Source organism: Thamnophis sirtalis, unplaced genomic scaffold, assembly GCF_051295495.1.
Source record: "Thamnophis sirtalis isolate CommonGarterSnake01/CBP01778 unplaced genomic scaffold, rThaSir2_p1.2 scaffold_9, whole genome shotgun sequence".
NCBI lineage: Eukaryota > Metazoa > Chordata > Lepidosauria > Squamata > Natricidae > Thamnophis > Thamnophis sirtalis.
The window spans coordinates 29,903,740-29,925,626 of record NW_028261389.1 but is presented as its reverse complement, the minus strand read 5'-3'; the positions used below and the strand labels follow the sequence as shown (position 1 = coordinate 29,925,626).

Sequence of the window (21,887 nt, the reverse complement as noted above, 5' to 3'; positions counted from 1 at the left end):
ATAAAGGGAAGGGAGGTTTGTTTTTAATTTCGCAATTGCGACAATAAGCTTTGCTATAGACTCACACAAACGGAATATATATAAAGTAAGAACGCGTGACAGAATCTCTTCTCAGGAGAAGGAATGACGTATGAGTAGAAGGCTTGCGAAGTTATAACCCGTATCAGAAGATACAGCCCCCCTCCTTCTGTGATGGTAGCGACCCAAGCGACTGTGAAAGGAGGCGTGAACCGCAGCAGCGGCGATAAGGTCCTTCCATCGTTGTAATATGGGGGAGGAAGAAAGAAATAATGATTTTGATAGAGCTATTTTTTAATGCTGACGTTCGGAAGATGTGTTCTCAAATAAATTATTCCCAATGTATTATATTATTCTAGTAATAGCGAAGAAGTGCTAGGCTCTCCTTTAGTCCGGTACAAAGGTAGATTGAGGGAATAGTTTATTCCGCTGGTTGCTGTGGTAACAGAAGGACGCCAAGCGAAGGAGCGAAGCTAGACTCTTCCGGGAGAGGGCGGTCCGTGGCTTGATTCGAGTCTTGGTCGCTGCCGGGAAAGTGAGCAATTTTATTCCCACAATAGCCGTCCCCAAACTGAACAATGGGTGGGAGTTCTGACTGTGCTGTGCTGTTTCTGAGCGGACAGTGCTCAACAAGTTCCCATGTACATAGCTATTGCTATGTACCCAAATAGAGTTTCAGCCCGTCCACTTTGCTCTTGGACAGATCTAGGCAGGGAAAGGAGCGCCATACTTTATTCCACTGTAGAATTTCTGGTATTGTTAGGAAGCCTTTAAAAAAAATCAGTCGGAATCTACGTTCCAATAACTCAAATCCATTATTCTGGATCCTACAGTTCCGAACAGTACAGAATAGTTCTTCATTGTCTTCTATGTGATCTCCTTTTTATTTAGCATGACTAGATGTAAGGCAGTGGACTTCATTTCCACTGTGATTTATATCATGTAAATATATATCCCCCCCCCCCCCCACAGTGCCCTGTTTTCCTATGTACATGTTTTAAATAAATAAATAAAGCTTGGGAACTGAAACCAATATAGCTAAATCCAAGTTTACTTTCTTGGAAGAGGGTTATATTGGAGCCCACTTCAAAGTCCCCAGTCTCTTGTCCCTCTTGCCCTTCCTTCCCCACTGCATCATAATAGTCCCAATTCAATCTTCCCTCTCTGATTGCTAATGCAACTGCTTGCTACTCTGACCACTTCTCCAACTTCTACAGACTCTTCCCAGATGATATCACCATGGTCTTATTCTTGGACTCTGTCTAGCCAGCTTCTAACTCCTATGAAAAATAAATAATTCCATCTGCAAAATACTTCATTAATATATCTCAGCAGCCCATCTTCTTCAATAGGGCCCAACCTATTGTAAAAAGAACTTTCAACAACACTTTCAATACTGTTTCCTATATAAGTGACTCCTTTTGTTTCCACATTCCAACACAAGCTGATGATAATTTGTTAACTTCAAGAATGATTCAGAATAAAATGACTGAATAAAAGTGTGTTTCAAATTAAACTATTTTTTCCTTCCCTTTTTTAATGTTGTTTTCCGCAGGATGAATTTCATACATACTAAAGCATTTTTAAGCCCCCTAAGTGGTTTCTTGATTTTGCCACCCCCAACCCAAGAAGAGAGAAGCAAAACCTTCAGTTGCAGTTTAGATGACCTTCCACGCTGTATCCTTTTCTCATTAATTACAAACAACATGAAGTTTACATGAAAATATTTCTCTATATACACATGTATATTTGCATTTAGCAGAAATATGCTTTTGTGATACAAGTTGTTATTGAATCAAGTCCCACTCAATTTATTTTAAAAGAGAGTTGAATTGGATCTCTGAATTAAGTGTTTCTTATGAAAAATACATTGCAACCAAACAAACTAGATTCTGTTTTACTTGTAATAAAATATTGATGTCCAACATGATGCCTTAACCACTACACTAACCTGGCTGGCTCCACAAATAAAATAATGCATATCATATTTAAAAAGCAATATTAAACTAAAGGAAAAAGAGAAAAAAATAACAGCAAGATTTGTATATTATCCCTCTTTACAGACTTTTGAAAATACCCTTAACAAAATTGTTAGTGTATGTCATTGGCAATATACAAAATGTGAATAGAAAAATATCTACGTTAGAATTGGGACTGAGAAGATATGACAGTAGTGATGTGGTAAGTAAAGATATATTGCAGCATTTTTAACGTGCAGAATTCCAGAATTTTTCTGATCTAATTTTAAGCAATTTAGGAATGGTCAAATACCTTGCTTAGCCTTTCTGATGGCAACCTGAAAATCAGTGTAGGTTTTTTTCTTTCTAAATTAAATACACGTAGATAGCTGAGTAGGTACAGAAAATAAAAAGTACATACCAAGCTGATGAAGCTACAGTTTAAATAAGGAAAGCTTTGCAGTTTGAAATTACTTATGTACAAAGGTACATAGCACAAGGACATAAAAATAGTGATCAGTCTTTGGGAAAGAGTAGTGGTGGTTATTTGTTGTATTGCTATTCTTCACATCATAGTTAAATCATTCTTGTTCCACGTGAATGAATTATTTATCAGGTTGAACATTGTTAGTAATATAGACATTTGGATTTCTTTTAAGTACATGAAACTTTATAGAGCAACTGAAAATGAAGAACATGATTCTAGGAAAGGCAAGCACTTTAAAATTCCTTTTGATGGAGGAGATGTAGCATTTTAACTCTTCAGATAAATGGGAATTAGAGAATAGAGAATTTTTTATTTTACAGTTCTCCACAAATAAGATACATTTTAGAACTTTTAACAAAAATTGTCTCAGTTTATCTTTTTCTTATCACTGAAGGTGATTGAGGATATGATGCACAGGAAATATCCAGGGTTGAGGAGTCCTAGAAAAGGAAGACGTATAAGCAGGGGGAAAGGTAAGCATAATGACAATATTAAATCAGTGATTTAATTGCTTCAAACTTAAGTTTCATTGCATCATATTTAAAAATATCCCTTCTAGCCATTGTTGGTTAAATCATATGTCTTACCAAACTGCTCTTTTAGTAACCATAGTTAAGAATCCAGAATATTTGAGGAAATTGTTGTCAGATGTGTACTTTTACCGTGTTCTATCTGCTCAACATACATGTTCAAAATTTCATAAGTTCACTCCTGGAGCATGAGTATGATTGGGGATGGGGACATAGCAATGGTCCTAATTTTGGCTTGTCAGAGGATTGTGAATCAGGGCTAATACCAAATTACAACAGCTGTAGTTTTGTGTATAAATAAGCTCCTTTTAGCTTTAAATGCATGACAAAACAAAAACAATTGGCATTTCTGTGCCTGGATAATTACATACCAATTACATTTGCATATTAAATGAACTTCTACTCAGGTGCTCAATAGGAGTGTTCTTTTTCTTACATTGCAGAGAAGGATCAGGCCATGACACACAGGTATGGAAGGCTTGGTTCGGATGCAGAAACTCTACAAAATAAAAAAAAAATAGCTCACAAAAAGGTATGATACTGAGTGACAAATCAAAAGTCACTCTTTCCTATAAATATATAGTATTTAAAAGCTATATTATTCTTAATGTTTAGGAAATACAAATTTTACTGTGAGATGTATGCTATGAAGAAACCATGAACGATATGAATCTTTATATTTAGTGACTATTAAACTACAATTTGTAACCTATGCATCAATTATGCTGATATTGCAAAATATTTTATTATGCTTATTTGGAATTCTGGGAGCTTCTGTACAAAACATCTATAATGTTTATGTCTCAAAAATATTATAAATGTGTCCTAATAGTATTTAGCATTTAGTAGAGTAAGCAATCTATGGCCCAACATTTTTTCTGCTTACTGCAACTCTACAGTATAATTCCCCACCAAATACTTTCCCGCCAAAATACCTTCATAAGCATAGTAGGAATCCTCTAAAATAAAATTAAAGTAGTTATAAAAAAAACAAGAAACTCTGCAAGTAAAGAAAAAATAAAAGCCTTCTCCATGTATGTATATGCAACATTAAATAACCAATGAACCCTTGGATCATCATTTCAGAGTAAAAAAAATTAAAAAGTAATATTTCCTTACCAGATTCCTCAAACCTTTAGCAGAATTGTATAATACAATCAAATATCAGGAACTGACCACAAAAAAAGTTTAAAATGTTTTGTATTATGTAACAAAACATTTTATGATAATTTTATGAGATTTGCTAAATTTCAGTTCTATGGGAGTCATGGGTCCCAGATTTTGGAGGGATTGCATAAATTAACCCATATGAGGTACCTTGGTTGAAAAGATTTTGTTCTATGTTACACCGTTTCAACATAGTTAAAAGTTACAGACAAGATAATTTTAGTAGTATACAGACATATTTATATTCATTTTATATTATTAGCACACCCACTGAAGATCTGGCCTCACCTCTACATGTTAAGTTGTTCCCTACTCTTGATTTAGACAATAGTTTTGAACATTTTAAAATATTTTTAATTATAGTTAAAATGTTGAAATATAAAAGGAGGAAAAGAAACAAGAGAGAACAAAGGAAACACTATATATAGATTTCAAAAAAGAAAAAGGCATAGTTAATAGATGCTCCTCTTCCTTTCCATTTGTTTCCTCAACCCCTAATTTATAAATATTTACACATTATATAGAACATTAGCGGATGTTAATCACTTCTAATTAAGTCATAAAACTATTCCATATTACATTCAAAAAGTTTCTACATATTATCTTAATGTGGTGTATAAAACAATCCAGTATCTATACCAACCCCATACTGTAAATAAGAGTTGTGGTTGAAGAACAAACCAAGTTGAAATGAAACACCTGGTAGATAATTATTAGACCATGTGGGTATTAATTTTGTTAGAATCACTGTGTGTGGAAGATAATCCTTACCTCCCCTGAGAAAATCTTTCTCCTAGTTGTACTTGCTGCTAAGCCCAGAAAAGTAAGCCCTGTTTGCTATAAATGATAGCTTACTTTCTTTTATCTATCAGAATCCAAACTTTGTTTCAATTTCACCATAGCGGAACTTGGAATGACTTTATACAGCTTTGTTTGGTACACTAATGCTGATCTTTCCTGCTAAAGAAAGATCTAGCCTTAGTTATGAATCTCATGGTTTGAGGTTAGACTATAATTTAGTCTGTACAAAAATAAAATACTATTTTCCTAATAATTTTAATTAAATTAATAATTCAATAAAACACAGTATTCATAATTATAATAGTAAACATTGTTATGGAAATAATGTAGAATTTTAAGGAGCTAGAATTTATTGTGGTCATCATGCACCACTTGTATTTGAGGGGGAAACTATACTACCCTTTTAATAGTCAAATGCGTTGTCCATCCTGTATCAAATTCAATCTCCTAATAGAGCTTTTTAAGGAACAGAAATGCTTAAAAGAGCCAATAAATAATATAGTTTGGCCCACAGTCACACTCTGTGCAAGCAGATTTAATCTATAAGTTCTATAAAGATCAGGAAGCATAAAGTAATATGTTCTGGCTTATTGCTCTATATGTCATTTTACTTAGCACCTTACAATGTCTCCTTTAATCAGGTCCGAGATCTGAATCCTGCTTAATAAACATTAGATCATCACTATAAGAATAATTGGGGCTTAATTTGCCTGGTGTAGTGAGTCCCTAGTCCGAATTATTTACTAATACATTACATTGAACTTAATATATTCCGAGCAATATTGCAACTTGATTGAAAGGTAGCCAACCACACCCATTTTATTATGCAGCAGGACATATATTTTTTTCTGAACAGATTGTTTGAGTAGAACGTGTTAAATTGTGGCCCTCCTATGTTTCTCATGCATTATTTCTTCCTTTCATCCCTAGATGATCACAGAAAAGAATAAACTTGTAGAGTTGTATCATTACCCAGGATATCATGAAGAGGAACTCACACCACTGCCCAACGGAATAGACCTGAATGAAATTTTGGAGAAAGTGATTCGTGCTCAGAGTAAAACTGTAGTTGGGAAGGTAGTTCAGACCTTTAGGTTTATATGGCAATACTCTTATCTTCTGGGTAAAAATAGTAGGGATAGATTAATTGTATATTTACTTGTTTTAATGTCTATTAGCACCTGATATTTATAAGTAGCCATAATGCCCAATGGTGGTGATTACACAGGGTTTTTGGTTTTTTCCTTGTTCAGCTTCAAGTGAGTACAGTAGATCTAGTTACTTTTCTAAATAACAGAATATCTGGACATAGCCACTTGATACGAACAAAAAAGTAGCCCAGTTATATGGGATAAAGGTTGTCTGTGCTTCTCCAGATTTCATCTTCTCTTATGTCTTATTATGAATAAAAATGTTCTTAGTGAAATGTTTGTCATTAATCCAGAACTGGAAATTTCAGGTCAGAGATCAGAATAGAAAATCAAGGAACAACTTTTGCGATTTACAGATTGAGATGAAACAGTTTTATAGTTTGAATGGATTCAGTTGAGAGCATGATCTTAATTATTCTTTTTAGGTTTTAACTATGCTTACTTATTTAGATTAGTTCACAGTTTGGAGAGCTGAGATTCAAGATAACTTAAACCTCTTGCTATGATTGCTTAATATAGTTCTGATTAGGCCCCCTACGTCCAAGGTAAAACAGGATAATGGAGTAAATATATCATAAAATATTCTTTCCAGTTAGTTCTGAGCATATTTTGACTAGTAGTTCCCAGCTTACTTCCTCCAGAGGTACAAGATAGCTAGTCCCATTATTGGCAGGCTTTATCCATGCATAGAGGGAAGTCGGGGAATTGCAGTTCCATACTTGTGGAAGGATCATAACATGAGAGGAGACAGATCTAGACTCTGCTGTTACTCTTTTGTTTCTTTACAGACGAAATGGGCTGTGAAAATGCTGCATAGGTTTTTTGACACTCCATGTTCCCGAGCTGTTTTGCTGGATAGTTTCTGGTGGCAATTCCTGCACTTGTATCATGTAAGGATAAGGGATGGTTATTGATTAGATTGTTAAAATTCATTTGCCCAGTTTTTCATTTTAGGTTCACCATTTTTATATTGTTCCACTTGTTTTAAAATAATGGTATTCCAAATTTAGCACCATCTATTTATCTAATAGGTTCTATATAATAGAAATTATAATAACCTGTTTAAAATTTTGAAATATTGGCAAAGAAAAACTATAACAATTTTTTCAAGTTTTATAACTTATTGCTTTAATTTGGGTTTTTGCATTAAGAGCACCACAGGTAGTCCTCGACTTACAACCATTTGTTTAGGGACATTCAAGTTACAATGGGGCTGAAAAAGTGACTTACGACTGTTTTTCACACTTTTGACTGTTGCAGCATCCCCATGGTCATATGATCAAAATTCAGACACTTGGCAATTGTCAGTAGACTGTTCTAGGGTCATGAGATCACCTTTTGCAACCTCCTGACTAGCAAAGTCAATAGGAAAGCCATATTCAATTAAACATCATGTTACTAACTTAACAACTGCTGTGATTCACTTAACAACTGTGGCAAGAAAAGTCATACAATGGAGCAAAACTCACTTAACTGTCTTGCTTAGCAATGGGAATTTTTGGCTCAATTGCAATTGTAAATCGAGGATTACGTGTAACTTACTGACCTAAGTGTTCTTTCTAACTCTGTGATTCTGTACCATGTAGTGTTAATTAATGTTAACAACGATGTTAACAGTGAAGCCAGTGAAGTACATATTTATTGTATTCACTAATACATTATGTTAACAATTTTGTAGGGGGGAGAGAAAAAGTCATATCTGTTCATATATCTCAAAAATATTGAATATTGCAATTCAAGGGCATCAAACTTACAAGATTACTACCAGGATAACGCAAGAGGAGAGGGTCAGATCATGTCTGTCTGTCTATCACATTTTTGGAAAATCAATACAGTATATGATCCTTCCCCCCCTTTCCCTTCTCTTTCCTTCCTTCCTTCCTTCCTTCCTTCCTTCCTTCTTTCCTTCCTTCCTTCCTTCCTTCCTTCCTTCCTTCCTTCCTTCCTTCCGGCTTCCCCAGTGACTTTGCTTGTCAGAAAGTTGCAAAAGTGAACATATGACTCTGGGACACTGCAACCATCATAAATATGAGTCAGTTGCCAAGAGTCTCAATTTTGATCACGACCACGAGGATGCTGCAACGTTCATAACTGTGAAAAATTGTCATAACAGCACTTTTTTTCAGTGCTATTATAACTTTGAATTGTTGTAAATCAAGGACTATCTGTACTTCTTAGAGGCAGTCCCATTTTATCTAACAGCAGTACGCTTTTACCCTAAGCATCTTGTAACTAGTTTTCCTTCCTAATATTCCATTGCCATGACTCTGTGGTTAAATAAAAATGCCTTCAATAATCCTGTAATTTATAATTCTCCCAATAGCCAAATCAAGAAATTCAGGGGCACTTGTTTGAACGCATTGCAGAAAATTATGCCCTCATTCTATTAGGTGACCACAGGGCTTCCAACCAGGAATGCATCCTCAAGGTGAGTAAAGATTTTAAGAAATACAGGACTATAATCCCTATTAATCTTAAGAGTGATATGGTCTAAGTTTTAAAAATTCAGGAAGAAGTTTTAAATGTAAGGGTTAAAACTGGGACAGTACTGAATATTAAACTCTGGTTTCTTTTTCAATTATCAACTTATGGCTTCTTACTGTGTAAAAATTTGTGCCATCTCTTCTGATTTCCAGTTACTGCTAATGCTTCCTCCTCCTGGAAAAATTAGATAAAAATAAAGATGAACTTAATCTATGGATTCTTTTTTCATAAAGTTGTATTTCTGGCAACAACTTTCCTCTGTTATGGTAATTATTTCTAGGATCTGGTTTTCAAGGAATATGGAAGTTCACCTAAATGTGAAAGTTCTCTCTAGTTTTCATTAATACCATTGCAGTATCTATGTCATTGTTTCTCAACCTTGGGGACTTTAAGTCCTGTGCTATGCTGGCTGGGGGAATCTGGGAGTTGAAGTCCACAGGACTTAAAGTCGCCAAGATTGAGAAACACTGATCTATGTAATTATCTACATATTTTTACTGTCATTTAATCATCCAATGGTATATACAGACAACTTCTATCCTTACCCTTGTGGCAAGCTATGGTTTTGAGAACTAAACTAGATGCAACATCACCATTTGAATAATTATGCAATGATTTCTATTATGCAAAGAAATCATTTCTCAAGCCTACACACAGAAATCTTCTTAGTTTGCACCTGAGCGAAACTAGATAAGATTCAACAGTATTCAAGGAAGGAAGTTTGGACCTCACCTTCATGCCCACAAAGAGATTCTAGACTAAGTCCCCATTTGACTCTTTTGCCAGGTTCTGCCAGTTCTCTCCTATAGAAGGTTAGGAGAAAATGACAATTTTCTGCCAATCATTATACTTCTAATTGAGGGACTTTTGAAAAGATTTTGAGGAGTTTTGATATTCTTATAACACAGGTTGAGAATTAATTGACTGGGAAAATTAAATTCTCAAATACAATTGCCTTAAATTTCTTTGAGATTTTCTCCCACGCCTGCTTTATTTGATTTTGTAGTTTTTTCCATCACTACTGAGTCAAGCTGTGTACGTCTCCTTCTGCTCCTGTTTCCCGAGGTCCTGGTTTAATACTTCTGAATTCAAGACGCAGCTCTGTAATGTATTCTTTGAGTGGCTGGGAGGTGAGATGCCATCGTATCCTTACTCAAGGAATGGATCATATAGGTTTTGACCAAGAATTCATATTTTTTAAAATCATGTGGTATTTCAAAACATGAAGTATCACTGCCCCTCAATTTATTTTACTCATCCTAGATAGGAACCAAAGGGTGAATCTACTACTTGCATCTTCCCAAAAATAGTTTTTAAAACTATTGCAACAAAAATGTTGATTCTGGCATAGGTTTTGTGAACTAGAGACCAAAATGTGCCATAATAACAATTCTTTAAAATGTTTTAAGATTCTTTGTTGCTTCAACTAAGTTTCCAAGTTTAATAAAATTTGTATGCCGCTCACTCCAATTGGGACTCTGGGCGGCTCACAACAAGACAAAAAAACATTTAAAATTTAAAAATAGAAAATACAATATTAAAATTCAAGATCATCCATTCCATCTAAGTGGGGCTGGATATCAATCAACAGCCCCAGGCCTGCCGGAACAGCCAGGTCTTGACGGCTTTACGGAAGGCCGGGAGAGTGGTAAGGGTACGGATCTCTGTGGGTAGATCGTTCCACAGGGCCAGTGCAGCAACAGAGAAGGCCCTCCCCCGGGGAGCCGCCAGCCGGCATTGTCCGGTTGACGGCACCCGGAGGAGGCCCAACCTGTGCGATCTTGTTGGTTGTTGGGAGGTAAGCGGCAGGAGGCGGTCTCAGGTAGCCAGGTCCTAAACCATGTAGAGCTTTAAAAGTAACGACTAGCACCTTAGTTATATGCCAAGAGAATTTGTCCTTGTATTTCTTAAGCACAGTCTTTTTTATGTCAACTATGTAACTTTATGGAAAAAACATTTAAACACATCATGTAATAATAGGGCATATGGAAGAATGCTGTTTATAGAGAAGACAGCATACTCGACACCTATACTGTAGTGTTTTTTTTGACTTCTTGTGGTATAACCTTTTAACAGTTATCCTGCGGTAGGTCAGGCAAAAAATCTGAAAAAGGTTCTCCAAAATATTTCTAATTGCTTGAATACTTGGAATTCTACTGCCCTAGGCAGCTAATGTATCTTTAGTTAGAATGGCTGTCATTGTCTATCAATATATATTACACGCTAGCCTTCCATAATCTACTACCCTCCAGATGAGTTAAAGTTCTGTCGTAATGTCTTGGCTGCTTAGAAATCATGAGTTGAAATCGCAACATATTTGGTTGGCCCAAGTTGCAAGGTGTATGCGCCAAAGCAGTGGTGAAATTCGTTGTTTTTTTTTTAACTACTGGTTCTGTGGGCATGGCAGCGAGAAGTGGTATTTGCTGGTCCTCTGAACTGCTCAAAATTTTTGCTACCGATTTTCCAGAACCTGCTGAATTTCACCCCTGTGCCAAAGGCATTTTTCCAGTTATGGATCCAGGTGGTTCATAATCTGAAAAAAAAAATGTAGTGTTGAAACTATATCTCTTGGCTGCCTGAATAGAGACTGCTCGGGAACAATAAATATCAATCTTTTTAGATGATTTTTAATAATCAGATGCAACATGCTATTTTAACACACGTTATGTTGTATTCAATTGGTTCTTTAAATTTTAATTCTGGTCTTCCATCAATTTTTTCCTCTCATTCCTTTTGTTTCAGCATAAAATCTTAAATTATACTAACATCATCCACTAGATTATGATTTTCACTATGAATCCTTTTTGGTACAACCCTGTTAGGTACACGGCATGAACCAAGAAGTTTCTATAAATGGGATTACTCCCAACTGGAACCAGAACGGTCAAGGAGAGAAGATCTGATGTCAAGAAAGAAAAAAATAGGTACTGGTAAAATCCTGATAACATTTATGTTTTCTTTCTTATGTAAAGGAAAATGGTCATTGATTTAAATGAAGTAGTTTCTCATTCTGAACTATTATAAAGTATTACATGACATCAGTAACATTTAAACAATATGCCAAGTTCCCCCTTCTATTATAGTTCAACCATGCTAAGGAGTCAAAATGAAATCAAGGTTTGTATAGTTGTCATGGATTTGTGCTAAATATATGATTTGCTTGCAGAAGACTGCAATTTTAGATATTCCAATTAATAGTATTTCAATACAGAACATAAGAAATATTGACTCTGCTTGCCAGATTATAATGCTGGCTAGATCAATGGCCTAAAGCAGTACAAATTAGACCTACCAGATTTTATTTTGAGTTTTCAAAATTAAAGTTTTAGTAAAAACATTAATAGTACATACATCTTAAAGCAAAGTCAACTATAGTAAATAGATCTAAAATGATGCATAATCTGTCTGAGATTTTGTAGAAGATGAGCATCTGGATGTAAATACCTAGTATTGTGAGTCCTCTTGCTACTTTTTAACCCACTCTATCATACTAACTGTAATATAAATGGCAAGTTAAAACAACCCTGATCATAATATGCCTTAGAGATGAAGAGCAGTCTATAGGTTATATGCATATGTATAGTGGCTCTCTTGAAAATAGATTGCGATACAATGGAGAGAGCCTGCACTGGATTCAAGGCAGGGAGAATGTACCAGCCTTTATTGATTAAATTTCACATTTCTTTCATTTCTATAGGCATGGGTATATCGTTTGAGAGCTACAAGCAATACAGTTATATAGGAAAGACTCGTTTGCAGAAGGTAAAATATGAATTGGAGTTGGAGATAAAGCCTTTTTTTTTTCCATTTGGAAAGTGAAAAAGAAAAGAATTTACCAAATGCTAAAGCTGGATTTAATGCCCCTTGTTAACTCTTTGTGGAGTTCTGCAAACTGACTGAATAGTCAATCTTGCCTGCCTGCCTGCCTGCCTGCCTGCTGCCAGTAGCTCACACACACCTTCCTGCTCATTTGTAATTGTAGGAAGCACCCAGCCCTCTCCCAGAAAAATGAAACATCCTGGGAAATATTGAAAAGGCAGAACATATGTCCCTGGATCAGAAATGGAGAAACATGTTTTTAGGCAGGAAACAGACTCACTCTTAATAGCCTTCACTTTCCTTAATGGGCCATTGAAATGCCTGAGCCAGTCTATTCTACATAACAAAGAGTTTCCCCAATTCAGCTCTAGGTTGATGGGATTGTGGCATGATAGTATTAGCTTTTATCCATCTCTCCAGAGGGCATTTGGGAAGAAACAATGCTCAACCAAACTCTGGACTGAAGACAGCCTACAGCCGTGATGGCAAACCTATGGCACGTGTGCCACAAGTGGTATGTGGAACCATTTGTTAGGGCACGCAAGGCTTTGGCCTGTCAGCTGGCCAGTGCACATGCGTGCACTGGCCAGCTGACTTCAGCCTTCTTTTGAGGCTGTTTTCACCCTATGGAGGCTTTAGGGAAGCCGCCTGAAGCCTCCGGAGCAGGAAAAACCAGTCCTATGGGCAAACTGGAAGTTTGGGGATGGACTTCCAGTTTGCTCATAGGACGATTTTTCGCCCTCCAGAGCCTTCAGGAGGTTTCCCTGAAGCCTCCAGAGGGTGAAAAATGGACCTACAGACAAACTGGAAGTCACTTCTGGTTTGCTCGTAGGGCTGGTTTTGCCCTCCGGAGGCTTCAGGGAAGCCTCCTGAAGGCCCTTGAAGGCTCAGGAGGTCAAAAATCGGCCCTGGGGACAAACCAGAAATTACAATTCCCAAACTTCTGGGTTCCCCAAGGTCTGTTTTTTGACTTCAGGGGCCTTCGGGAGGCTTCCCTGAAGCCTCCGGAGGGCAAAAACCGGCCTATGAGCAAACCGGAAATGACTTCCAGTTTGTCTGTAGATCCATTTTTCACTCTCCCAAGGCTTCAGGGAAGCCTCCGGAAGGCTCCTGAGGTCGAAAAGTGGCCCTATGGGGAACCAGGAAGTCACCATTCCTGAACTTCGGGGTTCCCCATAGGTCCGTTTTTCACCCTCCGGAGAATTCAAGGAAGCTCCTGAAGCCTCTGGAGGGCCTCGTGGGGGGCGGTGGAGACTGTTTTTATCGTCCCCAGGCTCCTAGAAAGCCTCTGGAGCTTGGGGAGGGTGAAAAAAAATTCCAAAAGCGTGGGGTGTGTGTTGCTGGTCGCGCACGCATGCGCAGGGGGGGTTTCACGCACATTGCATTATGGGTGTGGCTTTCCCGCACATGATCCCCCTGCACTCCCCCCGCTTTTGGCATGGGAGCCAAAAAAGGTTAGCCATCACTGGCCTACAGAGTTGCCCCTGCATGGCCCCATGGGAGTCTAACAACCAATCAGAATACATTTCTTACACAGGAACAGAAAACAGAGAGATGGGGCCAAACTGAGTATAAAAAACCCAGCAAGCCCCTTCTTTACTCTCTTCTTCTTCACCCAACATCGGAAGCAGGTGATCACATATTCTGTTCAGGACCTCAAACCATATGATCCTGTCCACCATTAAACCATCTTTCCAAGCAGCCTCCATGTCTCCAGTGTTTGTTTCCCCACTTGGAGCTGAACCCAGAAGGACATTTCTTCCAACATAATTAACCAGAGGAAGGAGGGGGGGGGGGGAGAAAACCACATAGCCATGCAGTCAGCACAGCCTTGAATAAACAATAGAAAATTGACAGGATTAGGCCAGGAAAGGAGTTTTAAAATGTTAATACAGAGCAGGAGTTTCTTGTCAGAGTTCTTATGCCTTTTTAAATACATGTTCTAATTAGCAGAATTGATTTTATTAATTTGGAATAGAGTCGCAATGGTGTTTCTAGGTTTATGTATTTTGATCCTACATTTTCAGCATTTCAGAGTTGGCTTACAGTATTAGACTGTAAAGATTTCAATTTATCTTGTAACTGTGTTGCTTGTGTGTGATGGAGTACCCACAACTTCTGAAAGCAAGCTATTCCATTGATTGATTGGTCTCACCCTTAGGAAACTTCTCCTTAATCCTAGGTCAGGGATCAGCAATCTGTGGTTCTGGAGCTGCATGTGGCTCTTTCATCCCTCTGCTACAGCTCCCTATCGCCAGTCAGCGCCACAATTTTGAGAAGAGTTTCCTTTCAAAATTGGGGAAGCAGGGTGCGCCAGAAGGAGACTCTAAGGCAAGGGATGGGTTTTCTGGTTAGCTCCACAATTGATAGGGCTTTTGGTTAGGACAGGTAGAGGAAAAAGGATGCTGCACTATGGTGGGGGAAAGGGACTTCCAGTCGGCTCCAGAAATGAACAGGGGGCTTCCGGTTAGGACCTTTGTGGCTCTTTGAGTGTTTAAGGCTGCCGACCCCTGTCCTAGGTTGCTTCTCTCTTTGGGTAGTTTCTATCCATTGTTTCTTGTCCTGCCTTCTGATGTTTTGGAAAATGGATTGACCCCCTCATTTTTGTAGGAGCCCTTCCTGACAGTTAGAACTATTAATTAATGGAACAACGTGACTCCAGAAGTTGTAAATACTTCAACACTGAAAGTTTTAAAGAAGAAATTGGATAACCATTTTGTCTGAAGTGTGTGTAGGGTTTCCTGTGGCGGTTTGGAATAGAAGACCTCCAAGGTGCCTTCCAACTCTGCTATTCTATTTATATTCTATTCTATTCTATTCTATTCTATTCTAAATAACGGAACAGTGCTATTTTATTGTGTGTGAGAGTGAGCTTGCATTGGGAATACAAGCATTCTCACAATCCGATGGACCACTTCACGAATTCTAATTCCTAGGCTGCTTTGGCAATGAGACACACACGCAAACTGCAGGCTGGGTGAAAAATGGTGGTTTCTGGTTAGACCAGAACACTTTTATTAGGAAAGTTCAAAGGAAGCTAGTCAGCAGTTAATTCAAAACAAAGGATCTCACAGTATGTTACAAATCACTTCTTGATTATACATTCCGGCAGAGAAGCAGGGAGGAGGGACAAAAGGTACTCTTTGATAAGGGGAAATGAGGAGGTATGGAATTGTAAAACACATCCTGATAAGGAGAGCAGGAAGGAGGAACAAACGGTCTTAGAATTGTAAATCATACAGAGAGCTACATTAGGCATATGGAGATGACTGATTTGTTACACGAGGCGGCAAAAGGATGCAAGGCTAATTCTGTGTGTTTATATCTCAGATAATAGAGGCCTCTCATCTCTGTGTGTATCTGTGTATTGCTATTCACATAGACACCCGAAATGAATTCGGCTTCCTTATCTAAAAGCTTTCTCAGGACTGTTCTTTCCATATGGCTCTTTGGCAAATGTTCACTGGGATCTTTTTGATCCAGATAGAATTGATCCAGATATTCTATCCTATCCTATTGATCCCAGCTAATTTCACCCAGCCAATTATGGGATAGTTTCCCACAATTGTGCTATTTATTGTGAGTTGGACTAAGGAGAAATTGCTACGGGTGAGACCAATCAAGTTGGCTACCTCCACCCAGTCACATAACAACCCGGCTACGCCTTCCCAACCGATCATTAGGGCAAAGACCAGTTGTTAAATTATTTGAATCCCACCATTGCCATAAGAATATTTTTTTAAAAAAATCAACCAAAACAATGTTTGTAGCAAGCAATCATGCACAATTATTTTGCTTCTTTTCAAAGAGCAGAGGATCTTAGATTGTCAAATATATTTAAACTCTATTTTTCTTTGAAAATTGTGCCAACCCATAAATAGATTGTAATGCATTTCCAATTCTCTTTGCTAAAGTCTGATATTCTAATATGAACTGATATTTATGTTTTTTATATCTTTCTTTTTCTGATATTGAAATAGATTCCATCAAGGAAAACAATTACCAAATCTACAAAAAAAGGCAAAAAAACTGTACCTGGGAAAAAAGATCAAAAGCAGCCTTCCAAAAAAGTTACCAAGTTGGAAAGTGAAGGTAACATCTTCAGAATTTTCTATAATACCAGCTTTAATACCAGTGTGACTTTGTTTTCAGACTAAGTAAGCAACAATAATGTAGAATGCTCTCTCCAATTGAATGGATATCATCATCATCTCTCCAATTATAAAAAGTGTCTTATTTTCATATATCATGCAACCATATTCCTATGACAGAAATATACAAATATGCTTCATTTCGTTAGTTTGCAGAGAATTCACAAGAGAATAATCTTGTATTGCTAATATCTATCACAAAGCTTGTCTAGCACATGTCTAGATCTTGAAGTACTGCATTTTCCCTTAAGAATTGTATGGAAGCACAGAAGTTCTGCACTGGTTTGTATTTGTATTTATTTGTTTGTCAAACATATACAAGATGGCAGGTATAAATATAAACATGGACATGAAAGAAATGAATACAAATAAATGGAGACAATAAGATAGAGACAATAGGCACGATGGTGCGCTTATGCACGTCTGCTTTACGGACTTCTTAGGAATGGAGTGAGGTCCACAGTTTAAGGTTGAAGCTGTGGGGGGTTAGAGGATGTAACAACGAAGTCAGGTAGAGCATTCCAGGTGTTGACCACTCTGTTGCAGTAGTCATATTTTCTGCAATCGAGTTTGGAACGCTTTACTTTGAGTTTGTATCGATTGTTTGCTCGTGTATTATTGAGATTGAAGTTGAATTTACTTCTGTACCATTAGCATGGTTGAAGATGAGTGATTTATAGATGAACACTCTGTGAAGCTACAGTTGTTTTACAATTGTTTTAAAAATGCTCTTTGTTTCTCCATTGATTACAAGCATTTTTGTTCCTTCTCTCTTCCTAGCTCTGGAACTTCAGCTAGCTTGATAATTTTGTAACTCCACATCAGTAGCCAGTTTCCTAAAGCTCTTGTCTTGTCTTCTTTTTCCTTTCCCCTTGGTAGGGAGGTGATGGTAAGATTTATGTTGTTGCACACCACAATACGTGTGTTTGTTTTCAGTTTGGCAGAACAATCACAGATCACCTTTAAACTACTTCTGATAATTTTGGGAGTGAAAATAATAGCTGGAAGTGGTATATAAGACTAGGTGCTATTGCTATAAGATTTTGAACAGCATTCGCAGAAAGATTCTGTATATTACTATATAAGATATGAAGAGCCAAGGTGGCGCAGTGGTTAAAAGCAGCACTGCAGGCTACTGCTAGATCAGCAGGTCAGCGGTTCAAATCTCACCGGCTCAGGGTTGACTCAGCCTTCCATCCTTCCGAGGTGGGTAAAATGAGGACCCAGATTGTTGGGGGCAATATGCTGACTCTCTGTAAACCGCTTAGAGAGGCCTGAAAGGCCTATGAAGCGGTATATAAGTCTACTGCTATTGCAATTAATTACATGTTTTTCTATGGATACTTTAAAAAACAAAACTATAAAATACTTGCTAAACCTTAATACAGATAGAAAATTGAATTCATTTTTTAATGATCTGCACGTGTAAAATATATGTAATTTATGCTGCCTAGATTTGATGAGATAAGCAGCCATATAAATCTAATACAGGTATTCCTATACATATAACTGCTCATCTACATAAATAAATGATGACCCCCTACACAAATTGGCACTCCATTGTTCTGGAAGAGTTTTCTAATTATAGGCCTGTCACAAACATTCAATTTTCAAATAAAGCGATTGAGAAAATGATGATTCTACAGCTCCAGCTATATCTGAATGACATTTATTTTGGGGGCCTTTTGGTTCCAGGATATGGTAATAAATGTAGTGAAAAACTCTGATTGTGATCTGCTAATAAAATATGTATTTGCTCATCCATGAGGTGATCTTTCTTCAATACTTGAATATGAGCAATAACTTATGGGAAAGTAAACTCTATATGTTATTTATTGATTGATTAATGGTTATTTGAATATATAATTCTTAATAAATAAATGATTAATACTTATCAAATGTGTGCTTTTTAGAAATAAAGCAAAGTACATCAATTATTGACCAACTTAAAGAGGATAATGAGAAAGCTGCATGGAGCAAACACCAGAACTTACCCAAAAAGAAACTAAAGATAGCTAAACTTCCTCGAGAGGTGACATTATTTATGGATAATAAAAATGCTGAAATAAAGTAATTATGGATGGATCTGGATAAAATAAGAATGTACTACTTACTCTTGTCCAAATTAGACTTTGACTTCATAATTTAATTCTTTTCAATTATTTCAACATATATTTGCTTGATTTATTTTGTAGCAAAATAAATCAGCTTTCTCCCAGGCAATGAAATTAATTTGTCTAAAATGAACTAATGATCCAGAAACATTTTACAAATCTGAGAATTGTTTAACATTATGTTTGGATTGGTTTATATTTAAGTATCAGCCTCCTTGAGATTGTGATGGGTTCAGAGTCAGCCTGACAATAAGCATCACTCTATGTAGAAAGATTGGCTACATTTAGATGAATTATGTAATAGTTAATTAGGATATGTTGAATATTGAATATCAGAAAATTCATATATATATATATATATATATATATATATATATATATATATATATATATATATATATATATAATCAAAATTCATAGAAGAATTTCAGAAGAAAATTATTTAAATTACAGATATTCCAATATACGCATATATTTTTCTTCTGTTCAATCATGCCAAATTCTTGGAGACTAACTAGCAGCTTTCTTGACTACTATACAGAAACAAGATCTAAAGGGGATTGTGAACAGTTTTAAATATAAGTTATGACATAATCATTCACCTGATAAAATTATTCATTCTGAATGTTGCTTTAGTAATAGATCTAATAGTCACGTTTATTTACTTTCTAGTCACACCCTGCTTGCCCTGGTCCCGACTTTACGTGGCATCGCTTCAATATTAGTGGTAATAGTCCACTAATTCAACATTACTTCCAGAAACGTGGTATTGAATCAAAATCAGGATGTGACATCTTTCTTTCTAGGAGAGAGATAGACAAATCAATGCCATATCCTTATGATGTTCAGAAGGGAAGTATTAATGGAAAATTCTTAAGACTGAGCTTCTTGGCTCACTATTATAATTTTTTCCAGTATAATATTTAAGAAATGCATTGTTTAATTTACATATAAATGTCTATGTCATTTTGGGAACCCATTACATTTTTGTGTGGTTTGCTTAAGTAAAAAATTCTAAGTAGAAATTTCCTTTACACTTAAATTCACTGATTCTGCCAAAACATATGCAGAACTGATCAAGGAAGGTTTTCATACCGTCCATCAGAAGCACAAAGCCTTCAGAAAATATTATTGGCAGCAATACAAAGAAATGAGGAAATTTGATGAACAGAACAAATGTAATCAGGAACTTTACAGGTATCCAAAAATGTATATTGAAACTATGTAATTTTATCATATAATGTCCACATTTTAAAACTGTTTCTGGATGTCAATGCTTTGTAACAGCAACATTATTTTCTCCCTCTTACACTTTCAATTTTTGTTTCATACCATCTTGTGTGATTATCTTACCTATCGTGTTTCCCTGAAAATAAGACCGGGTCTTATTTTCTTTTGACCCCCGAAAAAAACAGGTAGGGCTTCTTTTTGGGGAGGTCTTAATTTCTCTCCCCCCATGTACTGATTGGAGATGGGGTGGGTGGGACAAGTGGCCCCTTGCACCAGCTTACTGAAGGGTCGCAGCAGGCCATCCCACAATCTACAAAACAGCTGCTTTGCGGGCGCCGCTCAGTCCGCTTTTGTAGACCGCATTTTGCGGCCACAAAAGCAGCAGGAGGCCAAGCAGTGCGTCCCTTGCACCCTCCTTACCTAACGGTGTGATGGTCGCAGCAGGCCATCCCACCATCCATGAAAGAGCTGCTTTGTGGGTGCTACTCAGGCCGCTGCCTCTAGCAACATGGCCACTTTTGCAGCTGCAAAAGCAGCAGGAGGCCAATCGAAGCACCCCACGTGTCACTTGGCCTCCTCGTTGCTTGCCATGCAGACAACAGGAGGTGAGGTCAAGGCTGAAGCGGGGGGGAAGGGGGGAAGAACTTGCCCCACGCGCCCCACACACCCTTACCTAATGGTAGCACCTACCATCCATGCAGAACATGTAATCATAACCTAGGTTTCTTCTCAGCTTTAAAATTCAAATAATTCCTCTTCTGCTACCTTATGCTCAAGTTAATTTCAATGTTTCTCTTGTATTGTTCTGCAGAGAAGCTATAAAAGAAGAGATGAAAAAGAGAAAGGCACAAAAGCAAAAAGAAATGCTTTCTTTCAGGGAACGGCAGAATAGCTCGGAACCTTCATCCCTGTTTTCAAGAGATTCATCCGGGAAACGCCATAGTTAACCTAGATCTCTCCTTTTGAACTGACATTGGTTGAATTCAGTGGAAGCATGTTACAGGATGACAATTTAAATAAAATTAAAGAACCTAACTTTGGTACTAAATGTAAACGTATTGCTAATTAGAAATAAATGAGTGGTACTACATTAAGGGGGAAGAATATGATTATGTTTTGGGAATGTTACTGGATATAATTTCTTTTATTACTTTTAAATATGATATGTATAATTCTTTCCCATTACGTTTGATTTTATTGTTATATCGGTTTCATTCTTGTCCAGTTTAAAAATATACTTACCCTAAATTGGATTATCTGCAGCTTTAGGCAATACTTCTTTTCTTTAGAGTTATATCTAAGTTTGGAATGTTTAATTTGTTAACTGAACTCTACATTTTAGCTCCTAGTGAAACTAATGTGCAAGGTGTTATTTTTCTTTGTTCTTCCATATTAGCCCCAGTAAATGAAGTTAAAAAGAGCATCTCTTTTTAAAGATTATTTCCAAATATTGAAAATTGTATTATAACAGTATATCTATAATAATTTGTAATTATGTTCTAATTTAATTATATTGTAATTAAATCATGACAACAATAGATATGGATTATAAATATATATAATTAAGGGAAATTATTTCTATTCTATTTGTCAGAATATAATATTTTATTAGATTCTGAGGACTACCTTTCCAGGAGGATATTCCTAAACTGGAGCATGTACAGAGGAGAGCAACCAAGATAATTAGTGGCCTAGAAGTTTACATTTGTGAGGGAAAACTGGGGAGACATGATAGGTCTCCTCAAGTGTCTGAAGGGCTGCAATTCTGTCCAGCAGAATTGATTAAGTTGTTCCTGAAGATATGCCAAGAAAAATTGAGCTTAAAGAAGGTAGATTTTAGTTGCTCACAAGGTTTAAACAAATCCTAATAGTAAAAGCAGTTCTGTTCTGCTCTTAATTGTTAGGAAGCTTTTCCTTAAATCAGTTATTCTGTGTCCTTTGGAATGGTATGTCTGTGTTTCCCAATCATGGCAATTT

General features: G+C 36.8%; 1 protein-coding gene across 2 annotated transcripts; it reads left to right on the top strand.

The window, feature by feature from the left end:
• Positions 1-471: 471 nt before the first annotated feature.
• Positions 472-20,945, top strand: FAM227A (family with sequence similarity 227 member A). 2 transcript variants are annotated; one of them, XM_014054937.2, is made up of 16 exons: positions 472-553; positions 1,574-1,695; positions 2,114-2,199; positions 2,858-2,936; positions 3,437-3,525; positions 5,892-6,038; positions 6,901-7,002; positions 8,436-8,540; positions 9,603-9,726; positions 11,419-11,520; positions 12,294-12,358; positions 16,396-16,507; positions 18,480-18,598; positions 19,353-19,510; positions 19,728-19,877; positions 20,722-20,945. In XM_014054937.2, exons 2-16 carry the CDS (start codon positions 1,575-1,577, stop codon positions 20,855-20,857), a joined length of 1,695 nt encoding a protein of 564 aa, XP_013910412.2. In that variant the 5' UTR covers positions 472-553; position 1,574; the 3' UTR covers positions 20,858-20,945. The 2 variants fall into 2 exon arrangements, with proteins under 2 accessions (XP_013910412.2, XP_087579317.1); XM_087723191.1 differs by lacking the exon at positions 6,901-7,002.
• The last annotated feature ends 942 nt before the right edge of the window (positions 20,946-21,887 follow it).

Excerpts from the sequence above, each read along its gene's own strand:
- FAM227A (XM_014054937.2), top strand. The coding sequence starts at position 1,575 with ATGAATTTCATACATACTAAAGCATTTTTAAGCCCCCTAAGTGGTTTC. Across the intron at positions 2,937-3,436 it reads ACGTATAAGCAGGGGGAAAG|AGAAGGATCAGGCCATGACA; the intron begins GTAAGCATAATG and ends CTTACATTGCAG. Across the intron at positions 18,599-19,352 it reads TAGCTAAACTTCCTCGAGAG|TCACACCCTGCTTGCCCTGG; the intron begins GTGACATTATTT and ends TTTACTTTCTAG.